The following is a 27,784-nucleotide window of genomic DNA, read 5'->3' as shown; positions in this document are numbered from 1 at the left end:
GGCGATCGCGGCCGGGGCGGGGCGGGCCGGGAGGCGGTCTCCAGCCGGCCGCGAGGAAGCCGCGCCATGGCCGCTGCCGCCCGCTGGTGCTACCGGGGGGACCCCCAGGAGGCCCAGAGCGCCCCGCTCGGTAAGAGTCGCGCCCCTGAGGCGGGGCGGAGCAAGGGCCGCGCTCGCCCGTGCGCCCCCGGGCCGTGGCTGCGCGGCCTCCTGCGCCACGCGGTGCGCGGGGGCTGCCCGGCCAGGGGCGCTGCTGTCCCACGCCCCCCAGCAGCCGCCGCCGCCGCCCGGGAGTCGGGGCACCGGCCGCGCAGCCACCCCCCCACCCCCGCCCTGCACGGGACTCGCCGGGTTTGTCCGGGCTCGGGGGGGGGGGGCGTGTAGCCGGGGGCTGCCCAGGGACCGGCTTCATCTCAGAGACATTTGCTGGCTTGGTGGGTTTCATCCTTCCCAGCTAGCCCGTGGGATCTCCCCGGGTCCTCCTGAACGAAGGCTGCAGATCCCACCTTGGTCGGATTAGTCCTTTCGGTGGGCTGCTCCGTCCTCCTGCTTGCCCGGGAAGGGAAGCGCTCTGCTGACCTCAGGGGGGAAGCCCTCTCCCTGGCCAGCTGTTCGGCGTCTGTAGCTGATGTCTGTGAGGACTGAGGTGCTGCGCTGGCCTGGCATGCGCCACCGTGCAGCTGAACTCAGTTTTTGGAGGCATGACCAAATGTTAACCTGTGGGATTTCAAGAAAAAAATGCAGAAATTTTAGCTATTAAATACATTCTTAAAAATCATCATCCCTAAATTAAAGTCAGTGAAAGACAAATAAAGCTAGAAGGCAGTTTTCTGGAGGGCAGGCTGCTTGTCTCTAAGCTGCTCCTTTGCTGTGTTTTGACACCAGCCTTGTTATTACAGTGTGTTTTTTGCACTGTGCTGCATTCAGGCCCTGCTCCAAGAAAGCAAATGAGTGAATGTGTGTGCACGGTCCCTTTGAAGTCTGCAGTCAACATAGATTCATGAACATAAATATGCGTGGAACATTATACGAATAGTCTCCAACTGTTAAAGTTAAATTCAGGGAGCAGTCTACATCCAAAAGATTGTTGAAATTCATAGATTCCAAGGCCAGAAGGGACCATTGTGATCATCTAGTCTGACCTCTTGCATAACACAGGCCAAAGACTTGTCCCACAATAATTCGTAGAGCAGATCTTTTTGAAAAAACAACCCATCTTGATTTCAAAATTGTCAGTGATGGAGGAATTGTACGCTCTTCCGGGTCTGTTTCTGACTGTGTTTGTACAGCTCCTAGGACAGCGGGCCCTTACCTCAGTTGGGGCAAATAGCAGAATCTTTCAAATTATGTCTGATGAGATCCTTCTGTAGCATCAAGCTTAGTCCAGCCTTGCCAGGGAGAGTCTATGGCATCTTACTCAGGACAAATTACTGACATCTCAGGTGTAGGGCGTTAGTGACCCTCCATTTGCTCTACACCCGTAGCACAATAATAATGTCCTGTTTATGCTCAGAAATTGAGTGGAATAACCATTGCAGAGTAAACTGTTCTGCAATAGATTTTCCAGATTAACTTCCTGCGTGGATACTGTGCCATAAGAAAAGTCACTTTATTGCAGAATAATTAGTTGGCTTCCAAAGTGGAGTAATTATTCTGAAAAAAAAAACAAAAAACCACTTGTATTCTGAAATTAACTCTGATATAACTCAGGCTGCCCAAAATTCTCATTAAGAACAACCTCTTTCCTGGCATTGTTATAAACATTTTTATTTTAAACATAGGTTTACCTTTGTCTGTACTGTTTCAAATGCTTTCTCCTTACAAATTTATTACAGTTCAATTTTCAAATGGAAAACTGCAGAATTCTGAAAACATGGATTTTACTTTATACAAAAGCAAAGACACGACTAATCCCAGAAAGAAACACCAAAGAATCTTGGTAAGTTTGTTTGTCATTGTACAAGAGTTCTGCAGTGAAACATCAGATCCCTGTTTATTATCAGGTTTTTGTCTTTGTCAGTCAGGATGTTTTTGCCAAGAAGTATTGAAAAATTTGTCAAGGGACACTGAAATAAAAAATCTCACTTTTGTATATTTTTGTAACCTGCTACTGTTACAGGTGTAACATGTAAGATTACAAATGAAAGATATTGTATGGATATAAAATATGTAGCATTATAATGACTAACACATTTTGAATGATTGTTAAACCTTTTGCTTCAGGTTTTAAGCGATTAGACATCAAGATGAGCTCTAATGTGGTGGCAGATTATCCCTCATCTGCTATTTTGGAGTTCTTGTACCTTCCTCTGAAGTATTTGGAACTGCCCACATTTGGAGACAGATATTGGACTAGATGAATTTTGGGTCTGATCCAGTCTGAATTCCCATGGTGAAGGAAAATCTCTGTTTTGTATCCGGTTTTTGTTTTCTTTGTGCATTTGACATCCTCTTCATGTACAGTCATTTTCACTGGTTCTCTTGTATAAGGAGATAGGCCCCAATCCTGACATTGGATCTGCATGGCACCTCATTGTTCCCAGTAGGGTTGTCTGTGGGTCCGCTGGCATGGATCTGATTGTAGGAGCAGGACTTTAGTTGGGCTGTTGTTTTGTAGGTCTCCACCCCTACCTGCCCCAGCAGTGGAGAGGAAAACATTAAGACAAATGTGATTGTAAAGCATCATAAATTAGGAGGGGGATTTAAGCAGGTGTAGTAACTGAAGCAGTTTTTAACTAACTTTAAAAAAAAAATTGTTTAGATTTCAAATTGGTCGTGCCCCTTGAAAGAGAAAGTAGCCAGTCATAGAATCATAGAACTGGAAGGGACAAGGTCGTCTAGTCCAGTCCCCTGCACTCATGGCAGGACTAAGTATTATCTAGACCATCCCTGACAGGTGTTTGTCCAACCTGCTCTTAAAAATCCCCAACGATGGGGATTCCACAACCTCCCTAGGCAATTTATTCCAGTGCTTAACAACCCTGACAGGAAGTTTTTCCTAATATCCAACCTAAACCTCCCTTGCTGCAATTTAAGCCCAGTGCTTCTTGTCCTGTCCTCAGAGGTGAAGAAGAACAATTTTTCTCCCTCCTCCTTGTAACAGCCTTTTGTTGATGAACCCTCTATGTGAATTAAAAACAAAACACAAATCCCAAAATTAAACCATTCCACTTTATGGTATTTTATGAGATTCTGGATATGTCCAGACCCTTATTTCAGCTTGCAGGGCAGAGAGACTGTTCTTAGCAGCAGAAATCAGACTGGATCGAGGGAAAGTGGTAGCAGAAGCTTAAATGGAAAAAGCCGCTGCTTGGAACAATGGCATCGGGGGAGAGGGGGTAAGAGCTTTTGCGTGTAGCTTTGAGTTAGCCCATCTGTGTGCCTTGTTAATATGAGGAATAGTCTGTGCACTGATACCTGGAGCTCCTCAAGTCTCTAAAAGCATGTATTCTGGAGTCTTTAGTCTACAAAACCACAAGATGTCACTGTAACCTCAGGAAGTAGTACTGAGTATTAGTGTGTTGACAGGTATGAAAGCATAATTTTGCTTTGTCAAAGCAATTCATGATCAGACACAGAATGAACCTAACACCATATAGCTTACCAAACAATGTACTTCAAGTATATTAATGCCAATTATATAAAGGGATGGTAACGGGGTTCAATAATGCAGTACGCCGCAAGTTTGAATTGCTCTGGCTCATATGTTAAATGCAAAATACCACTGCAGTAATATAGTTAAGGTTACCAAATTAAACACCCAAAGTCATGGATTCTGAAAGTAATATTGACTTTCCCATGTTGCACATACTGTATATATTAGGCTATATGGTTAACAGCATACCTAATAAAAAAGTAAAGCTATTATTTGCAGAGTTGGCGGGCTAAGATGACTGCAAAAAACATGTTGCATTTTCTGATTTCTTTCATGTGTACATTTCTAACCTTAACATTTGCATTGCTGTAGTTTTTGTTATGATTGAATTCTCTTGTGTGAAAGTTTTGCTTGCATTGGCTTTAGTGGAAAGAGAAACAAGCCAAAGGCCAGAAAAGGAAAAACCTTACCTGAGTTATTGTGGAGTTATGCAGTTAGTGCTACTGACTAGTATACACCTATTCAAGCACAAACTAGGTACAGATTTTGTACTGCAGATGTACCCACGTTCTTTATTTAAATAATTTTGAAATGTAGGCCCTGATCCTGTGAACTCTTCAGAGTGGCTGATTCGCACTCAGCTGTCGGGATTGGGGACGTAAACTGACGATGCCATGAAGTTTTAAAGTTCAGTTATTTTTGAGTCCAAGGGCACATAAACAAGTCCAGTTTTTCAAAAGCGTGTGTGCATATATAATGATAGTGTGGGCTTGTGTGTATTAAAATTACATTTAAAAAACTCACTGAATTAATTTTACTCACACTACCACTCCCCCAGGAATAACCTTGGAATTGAGACAAAACACAGCAATTTTCAATGCAGGAGGAGAATTAATTTTCAGGAAGTTATGAGCAACAGTTACAATGGAAGGCTGGATGTAACTTTAACTAAAGCATCTGAAATAACACCTTAAATTTAATAGCAAAGATGGTTAATTTCTCTACATTTTTAGCTCTAACTAGTTACAGCATTTCTATTACAAACCATCGCTTTTAGGTTTAACTATTGTGGACAAGACGTTCTAGCTGTGTTTTTGAATTCCAGAGTTCACGACAATGCTAAGCCTGCTCAGAAGTTAACCAGAAATACTGTTAGCACTGTGAAGGCAATAACTTCCACGTAAAGTGTTCTTACCTTCCATTAGGTCAGTGGTTCCCAAACTTGTTCTGCCGCTTGTGCAGGGAAAGCCCCTGGCGGGCCGGGGCGGTTTGTTTACCTGCCGTGTCCGCAGGTTCGGCCGATCGTGGCTCCCAGTGGCCACGGTTCACTGCTCCAGGCCAATGGGGGCTGCGGGAAGGGTGGCCAGTATGTCCCTCGGCCCGCGCCGCTTCCAGCAGCTCCCATTGGCCTGGAGCAGTGAACCGCGGCCACTGGGAGCCGCCATTGGCCGAACCTGCGGACACGGCAGGTAAACAAACCGGCCCGGCAGGGGCTTTCCCTGCACAAGCGGTGGAACGAGTTTGGGAACCACTGCTCTAGGTGAATGTGAAGGTAGCATTATTTACAAGGTTGGGTTCTTTCAGTCATAAGAAATGTTGTCTCTTTTAAGACTTTATTTGGGAAATATTGGTGTGTTGCTTTTAATAGAATTGATGAGAAAATTTCCCTAAAAGCAGACAAGTTAAAAATGTCTTTTGTTCGGAGAACTGGTATCTGATACCCAGAAAAAAAGAACGTAATAGCTTGGTTAGAAAGTTCGGTGCACATGGAGAATTTGTGTCACAAGTACCCCACCACTAAAGTTATTTTTCTTTGTATTTTAGACTTCGGAGACAGACAGGCTTTCTTATGTGGGAAAAAACTTCGGCTCAGGAGTCTTGAAATGTAACTCCCTCTGCAGGTATGGGGTGTGTGCAAAGGAGGAGGGTAAAGCAGTTGTTCTGTTTACTTGATTCTTCTCTTTTCCTTTTCATTTGTGCTGTTTATAAATGCGGGGACAGATTTTCAGAAGAGCTCAGCTTTTGCTGAGGATTGGAAAAGAAGAGGGGCAGGTTTTCAAGCATTCAGCGCCTTGCAGCTCCCATTGTTTTAAGGTCAGGCTTGACAAAGCCCTGGCTGGGATGATTTAGTTGGGGATCGGTCCTGCATTGAGCAGGGGGTTGGACTAGATGACCTCCTGAGGTCCCTTCCAACCCTGAGATTCTATGATTGTTCTCAATGAGAGGTGCTGAGTGCTGCTGAAAAATATGGCCATGCAATATATATGTACATCAGGTTAAGAAGATTTGGATTAAAAAAACCCCAAAAAACAGTAAGTAACATCACCGAGGAGAGACGTTGATGTTGCAGAATCCAGTTTAATAAGCCACCCTTCAAATTTGGCAGAATCTGTACCTGATATATGCAGAGGATTCCTTGGTCTTGCATGATCACTGGGCAGTTGCAGGACAAAAGCTTGATAATCTTGATGATCTACTTGACTGTTCCATATACTGGTGGTACTCAACCTTTCCAGACTTCTGAACTCCTTTCAGGAGTCTGATTTTGTTTTGCATACCCCAAGTTTCACCTCACTTAAAAAAGAATTGCTTACAAACTCAGACACAAAAATACAAAAGCGTCACAGCTCACTAGTACTGAAAAACTGCTGCCTTTTTTATTTTACCATATATTTGTAAAATAAATTAATTGGAATATAAATATTGTACTTACATTTCAGGGTATGGTGTATAAAGCAGTATAAACAAGTCATTGTCTGTATGAAATTTTAGTTTGTACTGACTTCGCTAGTGCTTTTTACGTACCTGTTGTAAAACTAGGCAAGTATCTAGATGAGTTGATGTACCCTCGGAAGACCTCTGCGTACCCACAGAGGGGACACGTACCCCTGGTTGAGAACCATTGCCATACATCAGAAAGGGAAACACATATGAAGTGATGGTATTTTCATTGGGAAGGATAAGAAAAAGATAACAGATATTGGCACATCCAAGCAAATGTTAGTAGTAATAATGTTGTTTTATCAAGTCTGGCTTGATCTAGGAACTGTAAGTAAGGAAACCTCTGGTTTTGATAGAAACCTTTGGAATTAGTGGATCCAGAAAACGTCAACAGCAAATAATCCTGTTGGGTCGGTTAAGAGTATCTGTTCTTCCCTTGAGGCACACCAACATTCCCATTAATATCAAAGGAAGTTTAATATGTGCGCAGGCAGAAGGAGGAGTCTAAGAGACACTGTCAGGTCAAATTCGAGTCTAAATTTAGGTTTTGTTGTGTACATAACTAGTGAGAGAAAAAGAACAAAACAAGCTTTTACATGACTTCAAGCAATAGTCCTAACAGTACAACAAGGTTTGTTGCCGTAGGAACTGGATAATAAAATCATATAAGGCCCTGATCCTGCAAAAACTTACTCATATGGTTATCTGTGAGGAATCCTATTGAAATCCATTGGTAATTGAACGTCCAGATCCCTAAAGCAGCTGTGAAAATCCTGCCTTAGATGTGGAAAGCGGAGAAGACCCTAGAACTGGGTTTCTGTTCCTCCAACTAAACTGATTTTCAGGCAGATGCAGCTAAAACATTTGCCTCTGGTGCTTACAACTTGAACTTTGCAGCTAGTTTTGTCTTAGATTTAGAGACAATTATATTTTACTAGAGAACCTGCATTTTGGGGTCAAATTTGACGTGATGTGTCTCTTAAATTTAATATATACCAGTGGAGGGTGAAAAGGGTGGACTTCAGAAATGTCTGTCAAGTCTGAGTCCTAGTCACATCTGTACTGGTAACAGACCTGCGTTGACATACTTTTGCCGATTCTGTGCCTCGTAACAATTTCCATATTGCTGGGTGGGACGAGAACAAATCCGCTCGGTTCTGGATTGTTCTGGATCATGTGAGAGTGGAGCAGGGACAAGGGACTTCTAAACTTGAGTTTCCTGATGTGCTTGGGTTCTAGAGGAGTCGATTAAAAGCAAGTCCCTTTCTGCTACTCACCATTTTGTTAAGCAGCCCAAGAGTGGCTGTAGCAGGAAATCCAGGACTCAGATCGTCTAAAAGGTGAAAGAGATTGATTACATGCAGGTCATGGGGTTTTGTTCTCCTCTGTCTCAAATGAAACGAGGAGAGCTGCGACTTTAATTGTGACAGAACTTAATTTACAACACTGTCACTGCAACAAGACTCTGGGGGCGGTTTTATGCTTGTGTCTGGAGAATTCAATTGAGACCCAGTTAGTCTAATGAACATCTATGCTACAAATATCAGTGATATGCAATTTTATACCAGCGTAGGACTCCATCTCGGAACACTCATATCGTTGGGCATGATTAAGAGACTGTTTTAATGATGTAATCAATCCTTGGAACAGCTGCTGCAGAGCCCTAGACATGTGCCTGGCTAATGTGAGGCCAGTTCTTGAAGCTGGAGGGGTGGAAACGTAGTTTCCTTAGGTGTGAGGACACCTGGCTAGTCTGAGTAGGGTGCTCTTTCTTTCTGTGGGTTTTTCTTTGTTTAGAGGCTTCAGACCCCATCCCTTTTTTTTATTCCTTTCCTCTCCATTCAACTTAGTGTGACTCATTCTTTTTGTCTGGTTCAGGGGCAGGCAAACTTTTTGGCCTGAGGGCCGCATCGGGTTTCAGAAATTGTATGGAGGGTCGGTTAGGGGAGGCTGTGCCTCCCCAAACAGCCAGGAGTGGCCTGGCCCCTATCCGACCCCCCTGCTTCTCGCCCCCTGACGCCCCCCCCCACTCCCCGCCGGGACTCCTGCCCCATCCAAACCCCCCCCCCTCCTTCCTGACTGCCACCAGAACTCCTGCCCCCATTCAATCCCCCTGTTCCCCGCCCTCTGACCGCTCCAACCCCGCTCCCTGCCCCCTTACCGCACTGCCTGGAGCACCGGTGGCTGGCGGTGCTCCCAGCCGCTCTGCCCGGCTGGAGCCAGCCACGCACCGTGCAGCACAGAGCACCGGGCCAGGCCGTCGTTCTGCAGCTGCCCTGCCCCAGGAGCTCGCAGCCCCCGCCCGGAGCATTGCGGCGGTGGTGCAGCGAGCTGAGGCTGCGTGGGAGGGGAAACCGCAGGCGAGGGGCTGGACTAGCCTCCCCAGTCAGGAGCTCAGGGGCCGGGCAGGACGGTCCCGCGGGCCGTAGTTTGCCCAACTCTGGTCTACTTGAAGGAGCTACCAGTGGGGTTGCGGTTCTCCACAACCCAAAGACCAGGTATTGCCTCCATCAAGCTTCTAGCAGTTACTCGTCCATAGTTGTTCCTGAAATGTCCCAAGTTTTATTAGCTACTAGACTTGTATTTTTGCTCTTAGTCCCTGTCTAAACCCTGCAGAGACACTGAATTCAATTTGAAGTGGCTTATGTCGGTTCAGCTTAGCTCGATGATGCACTGTTGAACTGAATCAGTTTGAAATTATGCCTTTAGTTGAACTGCTCCCGTGAAATAGACAAGGCAGTAGAGAGAATTTCTCCCCCAGCTCAGCACACCTGAATGCCTGGTGTCATGCTGTAGCCATACTTGGTCCTCACCAAGTCAGTTCCAGTTTTAAAAATGGCAGAGGGGGGCAGATCCAGCACAAGCCAGCTGAAAACCTTGCCAAACCCAACATTAAATGAATGTCCTAGGCTGCCAGGTGGATGAGAGAAAGATCCAGCCTGGTCCTCAGAGTTAGGCGAAAATGGGAAAAACACACATTTTCTCAAGCCATGCGGGTCTGGACAGCAGCAAAGTGAACCATCCATCTTATCCCTCTGAACTGCTGGCCGGAAAGAAAGGGAGGGCTAGATCTCTTTAAAATGAGCTACTTTGGTCCTGCAAAAAAATCTGTTTTCTCAGTAGTGGAGAAAGTAGAGTCAGTTTCTGGGATGCTGTCAGACTTAAGCTTTAGTGTAGACATGTGTATATGCTGGCATAGCCTCCTAACATAGATACAGGTTAAACCAACAGAAGGAGTCTTTCTTTCAGTGTAGGAACACTGCCTCCCCAAACAGAAGCACTCTTCTGTTGGCATAGCTGCATCTATACTGGGGGTTTTGTCATCATAGTTATGTTGGCTGGGGGTGTGATGTTTCACACCTCTGACTAATGCAGCTATGCTGGTGTTCGTTTTAAGTGTAGCCCAAACCTTAGGTTCAAGGGGCCATTAATAATCAGAGAACGGCCACGTGGAATCTGAGCTTTAAAAAGAGCCATCCAATCTTTAATTATTTGCTTGAGAACGAAGTCAGCATTTGAAATATCTTTATCCTTTAAATTCCAGATAGTACAGATCCTGAGCCCAGGGAGCCCTAGAAAAACGTCATTCTTAAGCTTCTGAAACCAGACAGTGCACCTAATGAGATCCTGCTTAGAGGAGCTGTTAGGATCCCTGCAAATACATACAAGAAAGAGAATAGAATATGACAGTTAAGCACCTCAACGCTCATTCTGTGTGCCTGGAGGCTAATTTAGATGCCTTCATTTGAGACTCCAGGGTTAAAAATCAGGCCTCCTATGTGACTTTTATGGAACTCATTTCACTGTGAAGTTCTAGTTGTTGCGATGGAAAAAATCGGTCCCTGCTGGGGACAGGAGGGAGAAGGAGGGTCATGAAGAGCACTGGGCCATATAATAATGCTAATGTAGTTCACTTATGATCATCTCTGGTTAATCATCCCTCACTCTGCTCTCCACAGGTACTTTGTCGGTGTGTTAGATAAGGACGCTGGACAAATGGAAGTCTATAATGCTGAATTATTCAACATGCAGCCGTTGTTGTCAGGTAAGTAAAAGACTGAACTCTGCCACCGACGGCACGGTACATCGGCACTCCGTGTGCATTTCACTCCGTCTGCTGCCTACAGTTTGGCTCCTATCTCCATCAGTCCAATGTCACAGATATTCTTAATGGTCCCTGAGTGAAAGAGCGCAAGCTGATTGGAGAATGCCCCCATAATACACTTTTTTTCTGGTGCTTTAACGAGCTAGCTACAACTCTCCCTTTTACTGTTTTCCACGTTGCAAGCTATGAGGTAATATTTAGGAAGGGTGGGTGGGTGGGTGGTGGTGGTGGTGTGGGAGGGAGTTAGAGTAAATCAGGGTGGAAGGTGGAAAACGTTGAACTTAATCCCAATCAATGGTTTCAGGTCGTGTTTTGGTGTTATCGTCCTTTGTGTCTTCTGCTTAGGAGAAGGCTAGAACTAAACAGGCCCAGAGACTGAATCGCCACTTTCTGGGAAATAAAATAATCCCTGGCAGCACAGTTCTTCAGCAGGGCTGCTTTTATTGCCGCAAGCCTAGAGGAAAATATTGAGTATCCCCAATGAATTGTTTCCTTGGTGCACAAGGTGATCCTGATGTTGGTATAATCCAGGACACACCTTTTCTGATGTATCAAACTAAAGTCTGAATGCTCTTTGTAGTAACACGACTGCCCAGTCTCTCTCAGATGCTGTCTAGCATCTCAGTTTATCCTTTTTTAAATTCTCGAGTATCAGGTGTGAGAACCTGCGCACTTGTTTGCCGGGTTCTGGCACAGTGTGAATGAAGACACAGTAGCACAGTTATACCTATGTGTACTCATTTTTGGTCTTTTTGTAGATGATTTAATAGATGACGACCCGTCAGAGTATCAGAATAAATCCTACAGAGAGAAGGTAAAAGTTTTGTTTTCCTAACATAATCACCGGGCTACCCTCAGCAAACGATCCTAGTCTAGAAATGGTTTGTCCACGTTTGCCATTAATGGGTGTAGTTCAGCATTTTTAGTATGTTCGGAAGCTGGGCAATAGATTTGAAGTGGTGTAACAGCAGCAGTTGTATCCTTATTGTAGCTTTGGTGGTGGTTCTATGAACTGGCTAAACGTTAAATAGATTAATGGCCACCAAAAGATTGGGGTGTGTTCGCCGATTTATTTTAAGTTTACCTAGAGCATGTTCACAAAGAACAAGTTTAGTGTGAATTGTTCTTTGACAGGGTTCGTGGCCTCGTGGGGGGAAGCGGTAGACATGCAAAGTACGCAGCTGTGTAGGGCACCAGGATAGCTAGGGACGGCCCTGGCGGAGGACATGATATATCTCGCTTTTTAGTAAGGGTTTTGGCACAGACCCGCATGATGTTCTTATAAGCAAACTAGGGAAATGAGGAATATATTAAATTACTATTAGGTGGGTGCACTGCTGGTTCAAAACATCATATTCAATGAGTAGTTATCAATGGTTCGCTGTCAGACTGGTAGGCTGTATCTAGTGGGGTCCCACGTGGTTCATTCTTGGATCCAGTACTATTCACTGTTGCCATTAATGACTTGGATAGTGGAGTGGAGAATATGCTTATAAAATCTGTGGATGACACCAAACCGGGGGGATTGGAGGAGGGGTTGCAAGAACTTTGGAGGACAGGATTAGATTTCAAAAGGACTTTGACAATTTGGAGAATTGGTCAGAATTCAGCAACATGACATGAAATAGAGACAAGTGCAAAGTACTTCACTTAGGAAGGAAGAAACAACTGCACAACTACCAAGTGGGGAGTCAGTGGCGAGGTGGTGGTACTGCTGAGAAGGATCTGGGTGCTGGACTGGCTCACAAACTGAGTGAGGCATCAGTGTGATGCCATTGCAAAAAACCCTGTTACGCTGCGGTGTATAAAGAGTGTCCTGTGTAAGACATGGGAGGTCATTGTCCTGCTCTGGTGAGGCCTCTGCTGGAGTCCTGGGTCCAGTTCTGGGGGACGGGGGGGGAAGGGCACGCTTTAGGAAGGATGTGGACAAAGTGAGGAGAGTCCAGAGGACAGCAACAAAAATGATAAAAGATTTAGAAACCTGACTTTTAGGAAAGATTAAAAAACTGTTTGTTCTTAAGAAAAGAAGAATGGGGGGGGGAGGGCTGATAAAAGTCTTTAAATCTGTTAAGGGCGGTTACAAAGAGGACAGGGGATCCATTGCTCTCCATGTCTGCTGCCGGTAGAACAAGAAATAATGAACTTAATCTGCAGCAAGGGAGATTTAGGTTAGGTAGCAGGAAAAACTTTCTAACTCTAAGGGCGGTTAAGCTCTGGAAGAAGCTTCCAAGGGAGGTTGTGGAATCCCCTCACTGGCGGTTTTTAAGAACAGGTTGGACAAATCCCTGCCAGGGTGGGGGCTGGAGTTGATAACTTATTGAGGTCTCTTCCAGCCCCATAGTTCTATTATTCTAATCCTTAAATGTAGACAGACGGCAGTTCAGCAGTGACTTACGCATGTGACTTACGCATGTCCTTAATTTTATGCATGGTGGGTGTTCTCATGGAAGACAAGAAGACTACTTGCAATGTGTAAAGTTAAGCATGTGCATAAGTCTTTGCGGAATCAGGGCCTTAATCACTATCTCGGAGAGGGAAAAAATACATTTTTATTCCAATGTAAGTCTATTGTTACTTCTTTTTAGACCCTACACTTTGTAGCTATAACCTGATCACCCTTTTGGATGCTCAAAGCAAAAGTGAAATTTACAATTTTTAATAAAGGAGTGCTAGCTTTCCCAACCCTCTGTATTTAGTTACTGTACATCGAATAGAATCTCTGTTTATGGATCTTGTCTAATGTTCCATTAGTTGATGGCCCCCTTACAAATGGGCATTAGGCCATGGTCTTGTGGTCAGATCCAGGCAGGCAGACACCACTGTCAGCTTGGGGTCTGAAACCAGTGCACTCCCACAGATTTGCCCATGGAGATCCATTTGCAGGATCATGGTCTTAGTTCGCAGCTTATTGTTCAGATTCACTAGCACTTGGTCACTGCGGGGGCATACTGAAAATCATGCCTCCTCTCTTTTTGTTTCTAGTGACTCATTCATTCCGTACTTGTTAGTTTTTGCTTTTTTTAAAAAAAAAGCCGTCTCTGCCTTGGACTGGACTGTAATCTAAAGGCTGAGTTTTCCTTTCATTCATACTGGTTAACACCAGTAGAGGAGCACCGCTGTAACTGGGCAGCGAATTTGGTCCTACAGATCTGTGACATGTGTTTCCTTTCCTTTGAAAGGTAGAATCCAATAGCAGCCCGTCCTATTCAGGGTGCATTATCTCCTGCTTCCCTCCAACACCTTCCAAAGAGCATACCTCCGTCTCTAGGTGCAGTAATTTGGATCGGTTTCTTGTGCAGGTGGATTCGTGTATTGAAGCCTTTGGCACCAACAAGCAGAAGCGAGCCCTGAACTCTCGAAGGATGCACCAAGTTGGCAGTGAGACTTTAAATGCGGCTGTGACAAAAGCAGCCGAAAACATCATAGACACAAAAGGTGTTGCTGGTAAGTAACAAGAGTGATGCAGAAGAGCAGCAGCAAGCCTCCCTGTTGGGTTTTTGGAGACTTGCTAATTCATTGTGTCTATTCCCTCCTCTAATGTATTCAGAGGATTCTCCCACCTCAAGGACTAGGGGAGGGAGAGGCGGCTTTGCCTTGAGTGTTAAATGAAGCAGAGTGGTGAACTCTATAGTAGTGGCATTGGAGAAATTTGAGCAGCTAGAAACTAACAAACGACCATTGTGGGAGAGAGTCGTGCAGCCTTCTCTGCTAGAAGCACACTGAAATCCAATCTTCTCGTTCTGATCACAATGCTTATAAATGGGTGAATCATACGTTCTTTTCCTTGCCCAGCTCAACTCTCTGGTAGCAGAGCAGAGGGTCCTGGAAAGTTATTCTCTTCATCTGTTCTGTGAGCTGTTCGCATAGAACGTTCGTTTACAGAACCTGTCAGACTTTATCCTTTAAAGAATGATACCGCATCAGGCCGGCATAAAGGACCAGCTGACCCCAAAGCTTTAAAACCGACAAGCTAAGTCACCCTGTCAGTCCTGCGGGTCTGGGCTTCGGATCAGACAAGCAGTAGAAGCGAAGGCTGCTCTTGCTCCAGTTCCACAGTATTGTGTCGCCGTGTTCTTTCGTGCTCCAGATGGGGTTTTGCAAGTCCCCAGAGTTGCAAGCAACGAAGTGATGACAGTGGCATAAAACTGTGGCGAACCACCATGGTGAATTAGGCTCTTTATTTATAGTAATATTATTTCAGTATTGCGTGGAGATTGGGGCCCCACTGTGTTAGGCGCTGTACAAACGGACAATAAGAAGACAGTCCCCATCCCTCTGTAACGAGGAGGTTTTTTAAGAACAGGTTACATAGACACCTGTCAGATGGTCTCGTATACTTAATCCTGCCTCAGTGTGGGGGCATGGAATAGGTGACCTCCTGAGGTCCCTTCCAGGCCTCCATTTCTATGATCCAAAAGAGCTCCCAGTAGGAGAATGCACTGTGTTCTGCACACACAAGACTGCTCTGTGTACAGTAGCTAACTCTACTTAGAGTGGGGAAAACATAGAAATTTGCAGAATCATTGTCGTGAGTTTGATTTATTAGTCATTTCAAAAGCTTCCAGTATCCCCCCCACACACACCATACCGCATTTCGAGCTTTAAAACTCTAACCAGAAGAGTTCTCGGTTTTTAACTAAGAATTCCCTTGGCACAGACTGACACTAAACACGAGCGTTCGCTTTGCGGTTCTGTTCACGTTAGCATTGGCTCAAGCACTCTCTCATCTCCGGCTTGCTTTGAAAGCTTTAGTCAGTGACGCCGCTCAGGATGACGTGCAAGATGTCTCCCTCTTCCTACCTCCCTGCCAGGAAGATGCTGACAGACCAGAGAACGTCTACAGGTTTGAGGACAGTATCCTTTATGGGGCAGGGCACTGCTTTACCCAGCTGAAAATACTGAGTTAAAGGAAAGGGCCAGACTCAGGTGAGCAGCAGAGTTGTGTGTCATTTGAGAGGAGTAATTTCTGTTCGTGACCAAAACGCTGGGGACAGAAGATTTGAGAGTGTGCCTTAGGGCTTTGGGCCTATAAGTCTCACATCCTGCCTTTTGAGCGGCTTCTCCCAGAGGAGATGCTTTGGTGCCTTCCCCTGTGTGAATGTGAAGTAGATGTCAACTGTAAGTGTTATGAAGGGTATTATGGGGAGCAAAGGGTAGAATTTGGACTGTGGACCCAAGTACCAGAGGAGATGCTTCATCATGAAATCAGAACTTACAGGGACATTAATCCTGGCTGGCTTCCAGTCCCTGTGATTGTTCCTCTACAGTACATCTCCCCGGGCTGTGTTATTCGGACATACTGTTCTTCGCTGCTCTAAGACATTAGTGGTGGTGGTTGCTGTGAGCAGTTGCGCAATGGATGAAGTCAGCCCTTTGTGTAATGTAAATCTACATGACTTGCCTACCGTACAGGGCTGTTGTGAAACTTAATGGTCGTTAAGGGCTTCTAGATCCTCAATGGGGAAGAGCACAGTGTTCTTTATGATTTCTTAAAATCTCTCCAGTCCTCTCCCCTGCCGAATATGAAGCACTGCAGACTCCAGCGGCAGCTTTCGTTAGCATTACTCCTGAGGCGATCCTTAAGAAGACAGAAGAGAAAAGGTAAGGGTGCTCTAGGCTTATTGATGGGGCAAATATAGTGGTCAGTTCCTTGTAATGAAATGAGTTGAAAAAATGAGTAGCTTCTAGCATGAAGGAAAACACCTGTAGAACCTAGTTGACACGTAGGAAGCTGTATATACCTGGTGGAATTTCCAGACAGATTTCATTAGAATTATTCTGTTTCATCTGAAGGACCAGTAGCCCCAGGAATCAGCAGATACATAAGGTCAATGCTGTTTCAAAACCCTGTTAGCCAACTGGAACCAGATCACTAGATGAAAGAATTAGACATTTAACATTCATGGAGGATAGGTCCATCAGTGTCTATTGTCCAAGATAGCCAGGGATGCAACCCCATGCTCTGGATATCCCTAAGCCTCTGACTGCCAGAAGCAGGACTGAAAGACAGAGGAAGGATCACTCGATAAATTTCCCTGCTCTGTTCACTCCCTCTGAAGCATCTGGCACTGGCCACTATTGGCCAACAGGATTCTGAGCTAGATGGACCATTGGTCTGACCCAGTATGGCCGTTCTTATGTTCTTATTAACATTTTCTGCTGTGGCTGTTAGGTTTATCTTTGTTCCAAAAATACTCATTTCTTTCTTAAAATAATATGTTCAGTGATGTAATAACAGCCTCTTAACGCTGACTTCAAAGTTGTGGTTCCTATGGTGGATAAGATGAGCCCCTTCATTGTTGTGTTTTCTTTATCACAAGGTGGGATATAACCTGAACTGTGAACCTGGAATATAACCTGATCTGGGAACTCTGCCCCAGTGGGAGGAGTTGGAATCTAGGAAGCAGGCTGAGGGATGACTGCAATTTGGGGCGTGCATCTGTGTGTGCAGAGTTTATAACAGTGAGAGCTGGGGGACCTAGGAAACAGCCAGAAGCCAAAGGCAGAGTCTCCGCCGGCTTGTGTAGGTGCAGCCAGGATGGCTGCTGTTTGGGGGAATGGGAATAAGAGAAGTGTAAGGAACTTGCTAGCAAATAGGAAGAGATGAGGTAGGATAGGTAAATGTGAAAAATGCAGGGGGCCAGAGGAGGGAGCTGGGTGGGAAATCCCAGGGTTTGAAGACTAGCAAGGATATTAAAATGAACAGGAAGCAAATGGTGATTCTGAGAATGGTGGGCAGATGGCCCCATTCTGGGCACTCTTCTAGACAAGCTGCCGAACAGGGAATGCATTGAAGTTTGGAGAGTCTAGGCTAGGGGGAACCATAAAGAGGAGATGAAAGGCCCACATAGACCGTGGATGGATGCAGACAGCGTTGTGCTCTGGTGAAGTTTGCGGTTAGAGTATACAGGCCCACAGGTTGGACAGATATTGTCCGCCATATTAGTATACTGTAGGATCATCTGCACTTCTTTTCAGAGCAATATCTTCCCTAGGTGGAAATGTCCTTCTCATGACTCTCCTGTCTGGTCAGAGAATACTACTCCTGCCTTTCATCATTAAGCATTAGTGCATTTAAAGGTTCTGGGTAGAGCACGACAGGTTAGTGGTTGCTCTGACAAAGGAATACACACGAGCCCAGATCCTCTGCTGGCATAAATTGGCTTTGCCATATCAAAGTTAGTGGAGCTCTGTAAATTTAAACTAGCTGCGGACTTGGCCTTATTTGTGTATTCCTTACACTCAGGCATCCCCTGTCCTAGTGTGCTGTACCCATAACCCCATTTCTTTATGCCCTTGGCTCTAAGGGATGTTCCCTCTCTTCCTTTTAGCCATTGCTCCTTCGTTCTAGAAGAACTGAAGTCCATGCCTCCAAGTGAGGACAGCTCGGACCATAAGGCGCGGTGTCTGTGGTTTCTGGATGTCCTCATCAAGTTCAGTTTCCAGAAAGTGATTAAGAAGAAACGTGAGTTAATAACAGGAGCATCTCTCTGCCCTGCTTACCTTTCAGCTATGGACTGGGGTTTGTATTGTAACTAATGGAGTCTTAAACTCAGAAAAGAAATAAAATTCCACCAAGATGACAGATGAGCTTTAACAGACAAAGGTAGCAGTTTGATCCCCATGTACACTTTTGGGCCAAGGTTAAGATTTTGAAAGCAGTCCAAGGCAGTTAGGCACAAATTTGGTGCCCAAAGCCCTTTGGAATGCTGTGAAAATCTCAACCTAAAAACACTGACGAAAAATGAACCCTTTCTCTTTCCCCACGGCGCCGGTTGCTGAATCTGCATGGGGGGGACGGGACACAAGCTTGAAAGCAAGTAGTGAGATGTGTTCTGCAGTTAATGCCTCAACAGTGAACAGAGTGTAGAACAAATCAACACGTTCGTGTCACAAACGAAGTAGAAATGGCATTTTCTTATCACTAAAATGTACGTTGTCTTGAAATTATAGAAGCCCCAATAATTCAAGACTGTAAACTTGCCATTTTCATTCATCAGGGACTTTGCCATTTTAGATCAGGGTATTGTGAAGACCAGAGTAACTCCTGTCAGAAATGCTCCAACTGAATATTTTTCCATCAGAAAATGCTGGTTCTTCGGAAACATGTCTGTTTCCATGAGATTTGGGGGGGAGGATTGGAACAGAGGATTCCAATAAGTTCCCATTTATTTTTCAACAGAGTACATTTTGATTGTCTATTTTGAAATTACTTTTCATTTCAGTTTTTTCACTTTATAAACCATAATGTGACATTTTAAAAGGTAAAAATTCAGAATAATTTTTTTGGGGTTTTATCCAAACTAAAAGTTTCAGCCTGAAACCATTTTTATTGGAAATTTCTTGTAGGAAATTTTGAAATTTTTTGTTTGGTTTTGTTTCTGGACAGAAATAATTTAGAAATCTGGTGGGAAATGCACATCTAAACTTCCAGTACCCAGCTGGCTCTTCTAATGACAGTTACTCCAGCCTTCTGCTATCATACAATCTTCCCTTTCTCCGCATGTTGCGCAGATCACTGGGAAGACCCTTGAGGCATCGACATTGAACCAAATATTCTTTCATATGTTGCTTTTTCTCATGATGTTATCAAGAAGGTCTTTCTTTTTTTTTTTAAACAGATTTTTTTGTTAATTGGTTCAGAATGGTGTCAAAATCATCACCTTAGCACAGTATTGCCAACCCAACCCATTCAAAAATCATGAGCCAGGCCCCCCAGAATAAATATAAAATTATTGGGTCTAAATTAGCTGTTGCCACTCAAGAAAGATCTTGGAGTCATTGTTGACAGTTCTCTGAAAACATCCACTCACTGTGCAGCGGCAGTCAAAAAAGTGATCAGAATTTTGGGAATCATTAGGAAAGGGATAGATAATAAGACAGAAAATATCATATTGCCTTTATATAAATCCATGGTACGTCCACACCTTGAATACTGCGTGCAGATGTCGTCTCCCCATCTAAAAAAAGATATATTGGATTGGAAAAGATTCAGAAAACGACAACAAAAATGATTAGGGGTATGGAACGGCTTCTGTATGAGGAACGATTAATAAGACTGGGACTTTTCAGTTAGGAAAAGAGACGACTAAGGGGGGATGTGATAAATCTCAAAAAATCATAACTGGTGTGGAGAAAGTGAATAAGGAAGTGTTATTTACTCCTTCTCATAACACAAGAACTAGGGGGTCACCAAATGAAATTAATAGGCAGCAGGTTTAAAACAAACAAAAGGAAGTATTTTTTCACACAATGCAGTCAACCTGTGGAACTCCTTGCCAGAGGATGTTGTGAAGGCCAAGACTATAACAGGATTCAACAAAGAACTAGATAAGTTCATGGAGGATAGGTCCATCAATGGCTATTAGCCAGGATGCGCAGGGATGGTGTCCCTAGCCTCTGTTTGCCAGAAGCTGGGAATGGGCCACAGGGGATGGATCACTTGATGATTACCTGTTCTGTTCATTCCCTCTGGGGCACCTGGCATTGGCCACTGTCAGAAGACAGGATACTGGGCTAGATGGACCTTTGGTCTGACCCAGTGTAGCTGTTTTTATGTTCTTAATAATGATTGGTTTAAAAACAATGAGATTTTATTTTTTTAAATAAATTTTTTGGCGGGTTTTTTTTGCTTTCTAGTTTCTGGGCTTTCAGGATCACACTTTTATGTTTTCAAGGTTTTCTCCACAATCGAGAAGGTTAGGATCTTTTTTTTTTTTTTTTTAAATGAAAGCTGAGATTCTCATCCAATCTCCTGATTCCAGCAGCTGGAGATTTAAGAAAAACACCAAATATCATGAGACACTTGATGAGAGCTTGCAGAACTGAGGGTATCCCTTATTTACAAGTTTATCCAGCCTCACTTTATTTGTACGTTCAGTCTCCAGCCAACTTCTCCTCCATTGGTTCCAACTAACAAGCTCCTTTGAACTCTGCATCCAAAATTATCTTGCTTTTAAAGGTGCAGTAACAACAGTTCTTAAAAGCTCCACACAAAACATTTAGGTGTGGATTTTCAACGGGGATTTGGATGCATAATTCCCATTGTCTTCTGCGGAAATTGTGCTTCTCAATCCACTGAGCAGGTTTGAAAATCTCCGCTTTAGATTTCTGTAGAAAAAACTTTCTTTAAACATTCCTCTGTTGTATTGGGAACCCAGCCACCCTGATGCATGGGAGTCCAAAAGTCAAAGTGGTATGAAATAAAAGTGAACCTCACCATTCTAAGGCCCAGTCTACACAAAAAAGTTGTCGACCCATCTACGTCGGTCAGGTGTGTGAAAAAATCCACGCTCCTGCATGATGCAGTTAAGCTGACCTAACCCCCAGTGTAGACAGTGTGAGGTTGATGGAAGAATTCTTCCACTGATCTAGCTACTACCTCTTGGAGAGGTGGATTAACGATACCGATGGGAGAACCCTGCTTCTCAGCACAGGTAATGTCTACACTGAAGCATTCCAGCAGCAGGAGCATTTCAAGTGTAGACAACCCCTAAGTGGTGAAAAGGAAATTCAGTTTTTTTGAAAAACTATTTAAGTGTTAATAACCTTCTGGTAATGGAAACACAGATAAGGAAGGAATGATATTGTATTAATACTTGATGTAATTTAATTTATTATTAATGATATATTTTTAAAAAGTGCCTAGGGGTCCTCATTCTGGACCAGGACTCCACTGTGCGAGGCACTGTACAAACAAAGAACAAAATGACAGTCCGTAGATGGTACAGAAGCTTGCCCTACATTCTAGGGGTAAAATTTTCAAAAGCTTCCAAGTCCCATTTTCAAAAGTGACAAGCCATTAGGAGCCTAAGTCTGATTGAAGTCCGTGGGATTTTGGCTTGTAAACACCTAAGTCTGTTTCGAAAATGGGGTTTAAGATTGTAAATCATTTAGACACTGTTTGAAAATCTTACCCTAGAAGCTCTAAGTAGTTTGTCAAGACACTGATTTTATATATTTTTAAGTTGTTCCCTTAAAGATGTCATAGAAGCAGTATAAATCCAGCACAGTGTTATCATAGTTCTTAAGTGTTAATTTTATTGAAGCCCCATTATGTTTCAGAATGGTGTTTTATCATTTTATTGCAAAAAGCTTTTTCTTCTAGATGCAATGGGCCCCGACTGTCCACACATCATTAACAGCAAACTCATGAAAAACTTCACAGCGCTGACGTACAACAATGGCAGGTAGCGAACGGTTTGTTTTGTTTGAAATTGATGTTTATGACACAGGAAAGTTCAGATCAAGGGATCATAACTCTGCCCATGTTATCAGGAAATCATCTCAACAGTAATATAAAGAAATCTGAATTATTGGCATCTTCCCTTCTTAATGCCTGTAGATTTCGGTACAGAGATTTTTCTGTGTAGAAAATGGAAGGGGCTGTCACCATGCTGAGCAATCATCGGTACTTCAGGCGGTGATTGTCTGGAAACGTTGGCTCTCATTCTCCTCAGCCTTATGCCAGTGTAAATCAGAAGTGGCTCTGTTGAGGTCAGTGGAGTCACACCAGCGTGAGAGGAGACTCTGGCCCAATGGCTTGTATTTTAAAATCAGGTATTTTATTTCACATCGTACAAAGGCTGGGGGTAAAATGCTCACAAGCATCTGAGTGACTTAGAAACCCAGTCCCATTTGTAAGAGATCATGCTACTTAGGAGCTCAAGTGCTATTGAACTCACTGGGGAACTACTGAAAATGCAACCCCTGACTACACACCAGTTTAACTAAAGTTGTGATTTGAAACCGAGGGCTTGGCTATACTTACATTTTATAGCGCTCTAACTTGCTGGCTCGGGGGTGTGAAAAATCACCCCCCTGAGCGCAGCAAGTCTGAGCGCTTTAAAGCGCTAGTGTGGACAGGCTCCGAGCGCTCGTGGAGGTGGATTACCAGGAGCCCTGGGAGAGCTCTCTCCCAGCGTTGGCGCGGGAGCGTTCCCACGACAGCGTTTGAAGTTTCCAGTCTAGCCCTGCCCTGAGGCAGTAAGTCAATGCAGCTTTGCACTCGGAAGCTCTTCAGTCCATTTAAATCTGGCTTATGTCAGATTTCAGGCAGAAGTTAAACCGATAAAACCAGTTTGAAACCAATTTAAAACGTGTCCGGGTAGAGCTATGTTGGTCACAGGTGTGACCTTTTATGATGGAACTAGCCCTAGCATGGATGCAGTTATACTGGAATCGGAGCCTTGCCAGTGTAGCGACTCTCTCTTGGGGGACCAGTGTTAGCTAAGATGGCAGAAGCTCTTTTATGCAGATATGAGCTGTGTCTACACTCGGAGGGTTTGCTCGTATAATGATGCCAGGTAGCGATGCCAGCAAAACTTTTCCAGTGTAGACTAGGTCTAGGTGTGCCCATATAGGGGCCTGTGCCAGTTTAACTAACCCCATTTAATGAAACCAGTGCGTGTGTGTGCGTGTGTGTGTGTGTGTGTAGACAAGGCCTACATCTTCCTGGGGCCTTCTCTTTCTGAAGCATTTTACAGACGTCCGTGAATGAAACCTGCCAGCAGCCTGCAACCTTAGCGCACCATCACTGCTGTCTTGGCAGGGCAGACTCTCTGCTCCACTCCGGCAGCACAGCGGAAGGAAAGACCGGCTATGTCTCATTGGCTGGGGAGTTGCGCAGCCCCTGGGCACCCTCTCGCAGCCTCCTCCCTCACCCCCACCCCAGGGAGCACGTCAGGCTGGCAGGAGGAGTAGCCAGACTGTGATGCTCCTCCGGTCTCCTTGGTCCTCTGAGCGTGATGCTGCAGAGCGGAGAAGCTGCCCAATAAGTGGAGGTGTAGTGAATTGTGGTAATGTCAGCAGCAGTAAAGCTAGGAATAGAACCCAGGAGTTCTGGCTTGTGCCATAGAGGGGGCTAGCCAGGAGAAGACACCTCAGTGAGTGGAAAGCAGGAGAGCACACACTGTACCCTCTTAAGGTACTGCCAGGGAGCTCCAGCTGCCATTGTACCTCCCAGGCCAGGACCCTCTGGTGTCACCACTGAGTCAAGGCAGGTCCCCAACCCCTGCTGTGCCTGGCGGTGCAGGCTGGTCCCAGATCACCAAACTAAAGCACGTTTAGGACTTCACCTCTTCCCCATGATAGATGCCTGCCTCTGACCAAGCTCTCCAGTTTACCACTTTAAAAGAAAAGTTCTGGACACTGGTCAGAGCTGTGGCACTGGCTTCTGCTCTTCTTGGGCACTAGATTCTTTGCCCGCCTGCCATAGACCAGCCTTTCAGCAGTTTAGTGACTGCCAACCGGAGGCGCCAGAATACACACACTTAGAAATGCAGAGGTTTGAGTTAGGAAAGGCTGTCCACAGGACACGGACACATGGAAAGTAATTAAAATAAGCATCTGCCAAGGGGGCGGTCCGCTGGGGAGCTGTTCTAGTTTAATAACGTTTCCAAGAAGCTGCTTGTGGTTTTATTGAATTTTGTTGGCTGCCACCGAGGTGGCTGTGTGCAGAAGGGCCAAACTTTTTTTTGCTTTATAGTCATTGTCTCTTCATACTTTTTTTTTTTTTATCGGCGTTACCATGAAGGGGCCAGGAGTTCTGAACATAAATGTACAACGCCAGTATGAAAAACAGCCCTCTAGGCCCGTCTGCTGTGAGAGCTGTGTTGATTTATAACTAGAGCTGGGTGAAATCTTTCAGCCCACTAGATTTGACGAAAGTTGCCATTTTGGTCAACCCAAAACTATTTGCAAATTTGACACACACACACACACACAGGTTTTCAGTCGCTCACAAAAGAGCTGGCAGTGAAGATAATGCTGCTGTTGTCGCCAGTTTCCCCCGTCCCTTTTACTAGGAATATAATCCCGGGTTTGGCCGTCGGGTGTAGGCAGACACAAGCCCAAAGGGTTATACGTCTGGCTCTGTTAAAAAGTGTCACATTTGGTCTCTCTTCCCTACCCTCTTATTCTCAAGTATCCAGAATTTAATCTCCGCTTCGATGAAAGCTAAAATTACAGCCTACGTCATAGCCTTAGCCCTGCACATTAACAACTTCCAAACAGACCTGACTGTGCTACAGAGGGACATGAAACTCCGCGAGAACAGGTGAGTGACGTTTCTGTGAATGGAAGGAACACGAAGCGTTCAGTCATTTTTAATAATTTGGGGGGGGGGGAGAGGAAGGCAGCACTGGGGGGTTTGTCTTCAGTTCCTCGATTGAGCAGTTGGGTGTTTGATCCAGATGCTGCCCTGAGTGCCATACAGGCTCCCCCCGTTCTTGTCAGAGGGGTGCACCCAGGCAGTGCTCAGTGCAGGATTGGGGTGCAATGGGGTGCTTTTTAAAATAACTAATAATACTGAGCTCTTATCGAACACTTTTCATCAGTAGATCTCAAAGCACTTTACAGAGGAGTTTGGCATCCTTGTCCCCTTTTACAGATGGGGAAACTGAGGCATGGAGGGAAAGTGACTTGCCCAAGGTCACTCAGCAGGCCAGTGACAGAGCCAGTAGAATTCTGAGTCCAATCCAGTGCTCTGTCCACTGAGTAACAATGCCTCTGTGTTTTCCAGTCTATTCTCCTCCTCCTCACAACAAGGGGGAAGCGGAGTTCTGACTCCCCGCTGGGTCCTTGATCCGTGTTTAATTGCCAGGAGGCAACAGTCTCTGTCATAAAGGTTGGAACTCAGGTTTTTAAACAAAACCAATTGTGAGCACATGCCCCCTTGGCACAGCCAGTAATCCAGTCCCCCCCAAATGCCTTGCCTGCACCTGGTGCAGAGGAGACATGTTTTCCTGAAATTTGGGGAGGGTAATTGCACATGCATCAGGAGATGAGAGTTTGGCTAATTGGGACTAGCAAGGACAACTGGGGGGGTGGGGGGATCGGGTCCTTAATGAAGAACACTTGCTCCGGTATCTTCATTGAGAAGTTACTTCCTAGCACTTAATTTCCCATGGGACAAGAAGTATGTCTGTGTCATATTTACTGAGTATTAAGTGTAAAGTGTGCCTTTTATCAACAGGTCTCAATCAGGGCCTGATCCAGAGTCCATAAAACTCAGAGGGGTCTTTCCACTGACTTTGAAGGGGTGTGACTCAGGCTATTGGAGAATACAATTATGATCAATTCTTGATTTAATCTAATGGACTCGCTTAGGGAATCCTTGACCTGCAGGTTGCGGAGACTGGCTGTTAGCAGAGAGCAGCTGCATAATACCATCTGGAATTGAAATGTATTGGCCCCCGGTCAGCAATTTGAGTTCAACCATGCTTAGCTTGCTGCACCTCAGTGGGAGAAATAGCAACTCCAAGGACATGCTTTGTAGCTTGACCTGGTTCATAAGGATGACTGTTCCCTGACAAGATCTCTAAAGATGCTATTGCAGGGTATGAAAAACCCATCTCGAGATCTGTGTCCTGCAGAATTAACAACTTCAACAAGAAATCAGTTATTCCCCATAACAAAATCGTGTAGAAAATAATGAAATGATTCTCGACTAGAAAGCTTAAATTCCAATGGTAAATGGAAGTAATCCGACCTATTAGTTGCCTGGCTTTTCAGAGGGTGACTCCATTTGTACATGTTCTGGCAGTGGATGCTGTTGCTGATTCCAGTAATTTTGCTGTTTGGAACTGATGTGGAATAATGGTTTTAATGGCAGTGTTTGAAGCCGGTTAGACCCCATTCTTAAAGATGAAGTAAATGGCTTTTGGAAAGGTCACGCTGCCTTTTGTGAGCTATATTAGATACAACAGATTCTTGACTTGTGTAGCTGTCTTTTTGGGGATCCTGAAACAATGAGTGCAGAGAAGTCTGAAAAACGAAAGTCAGAGTGAGCCTCAAACTGGAAAAAAGCCACTTCTTTAATCTCCTTGCAAACGGCATTGTTCATTGAAACACAGATGCAAAGCTGACATTGGGGATCAATCAGAATACACTAAAGTGAGAGCCAAGGTCTTTTACTAGAACCGGCAGCATTGTTAATCACATTCCGATGCGCCACGGGAAGAATGAGAAATTGCCGCGATCATTATATTCAGGAGCAATTTAGTTCTTTGAGTAAGGATTTTGCATCCCTGATTAAAAAGTTCTATATGTTCTCCGTGCTGACATGTTACTGCTTTAATTCTACTGTGAGGTCGCATAGGCCTGGTCTACACTGCGGGGTGGATAGGGGGCATCAATCTAAGTTACACAACTTCAGCTAGAAGGCGACGTACTTAGATCTATTCACCGCGGTGTCTTCACTGCGGTGAGTCGACAGCTGCCGCTCCCCGGTCGACTCCGCCTGCACCTCTCGCTCCGGTGGAGTACTGGAGTTGATGGGAGAGAGCTCGGCCGTCGATTTATCGCGTCTAGATTAGACGCGATAAATCAACCCCCGCTGGATCGATCGCTGCCTGCCAATCCGGCGGGCAGTATAGACAAGCCCTTAGAGCCCATCAGTGCTGCATCTTAGACAGCCAAAAGAGTTTGCAGTTGAGCACCACAGGACATTCTCTCTCTTTCCTCCTGAGTGTCTGGAAATCAGCTGGGCTCTCCTGCAGGGCAGCTATCAATTTGATAGCTATCAATCAATAAATACCTGAGCTGTGCCCGTTACAAAATGTAGATTGCTTTTACTTCATCTCTCCCCAGACTGGCATGGACTGAATAACTTTCACACACTTGGGATTATGAGCCACTAAATAAAGCAACAGGCTATTCTCATTACCCAAAGCTGGGCAGGCCAGCCATATTGCCAGTCACTGCTCCAGAAAACAGCCACAGAGCCAAGTTACTGCTTGCGTCTGACCTGATTCTTGCTCCTCCGAGGTGAAAGCCTAATTGCTCTGATCCAGGGGGCTGCCTTGCGCTACTGAGTGTTTGTGATTTGACACAGGAATGTACACTCTTGCATTCACTAATATGGGTGTTTTTATTTTTGTCAGAATACTGGAGATCGCTAAAGCCATGAGGCTGAAGATCTCCAAAAGGAAGGGGCCGTCAGGACTCACGGACGAGGAAGACCACAAGTTGGCCACCCTCTCTCTGCCCTTACCTGTGTACAAGCCATCAGGGAGCCAGCGGAAGCGCAAGAAGATGAAATAAAGGAATACTGTGCACATCTCACTGAGGAGAACACTGGCTGAAAGGACAGGGAAGGAGCCTCTGCAAGAACAAAGCTGATGCCAGTTCCCTGATCCCACTTGAAATCTGAGCTCCTAGAAGGGCTATTTTGCCAGACAGTGGAACTGGACAAGGCTGATACTAGTAATGGGTTTGGCTGACGTCCATCTCTGTAATCAGTCCTTTTTGAAAATAAACCAAAACCCTCTCCTCCTTTCTACACAGCTACACCCATGCTTTTAAGGGATGGGGGCGACTAGAAGGGAGGAGAAGATAGGAGAGGCCATGCAGACCTCACAAAC

The 27,784-nt window shown here is 45.0% G+C and overlaps 2 protein-coding genes across 2 annotated transcripts in view; one reads left to right on the top strand and one right to left on the bottom strand.

Annotated features, from left to right (window-relative positions):
- On the top strand, window positions 1-27,702 carry POLR1E (RNA polymerase I subunit E). Its single transcript, XM_073345730.2, has 12 exons — window positions 1-130; window positions 1,836-1,939; window positions 5,420-5,496; window positions 10,276-10,361; window positions 11,180-11,235; window positions 13,721-13,865; window positions 15,168-15,275; window positions 15,926-16,022; window positions 17,753-17,886; window positions 21,529-21,610; window positions 24,346-24,477; window positions 27,305-27,702. The coding sequence occupies exons 1-12, from the start codon at window positions 67-69 to the stop codon at window positions 27,462-27,464; spliced, it is 1,245 nt and encodes a 414-aa protein (XP_073201831.2). The 5' UTR covers window positions 1-66; the 3' UTR covers window positions 27,465-27,702.
- FBXO10 (F-box protein 10) overlaps window positions 19,330-27,784 on the bottom strand; it is a 78,660-nt gene continuing 70,205 nt past the window's right edge. Inside the window, exon 12 of the transcript XR_012159142.2 lies at window positions 19,330-19,381. The gene's annotated coding sequence lies outside the window, so the exon portion shown is untranslated. The remainder of the gene's footprint in view (window positions 19,382-27,784) is intronic.

This window comes from Lepidochelys kempii, chromosome 5 (assembly GCF_965140285.1).
Source record: "Lepidochelys kempii isolate rLepKem1 chromosome 5, rLepKem1.hap1, whole genome shotgun sequence".
In the NCBI taxonomy this organism is placed as follows: domain Eukaryota; kingdom Metazoa; phylum Chordata; order Testudines; family Cheloniidae; genus Lepidochelys; species Lepidochelys kempii.
Note: the sequence above shows the minus strand (reverse complement) of the source record. Positions and strands in the feature narration are given on the sequence as shown.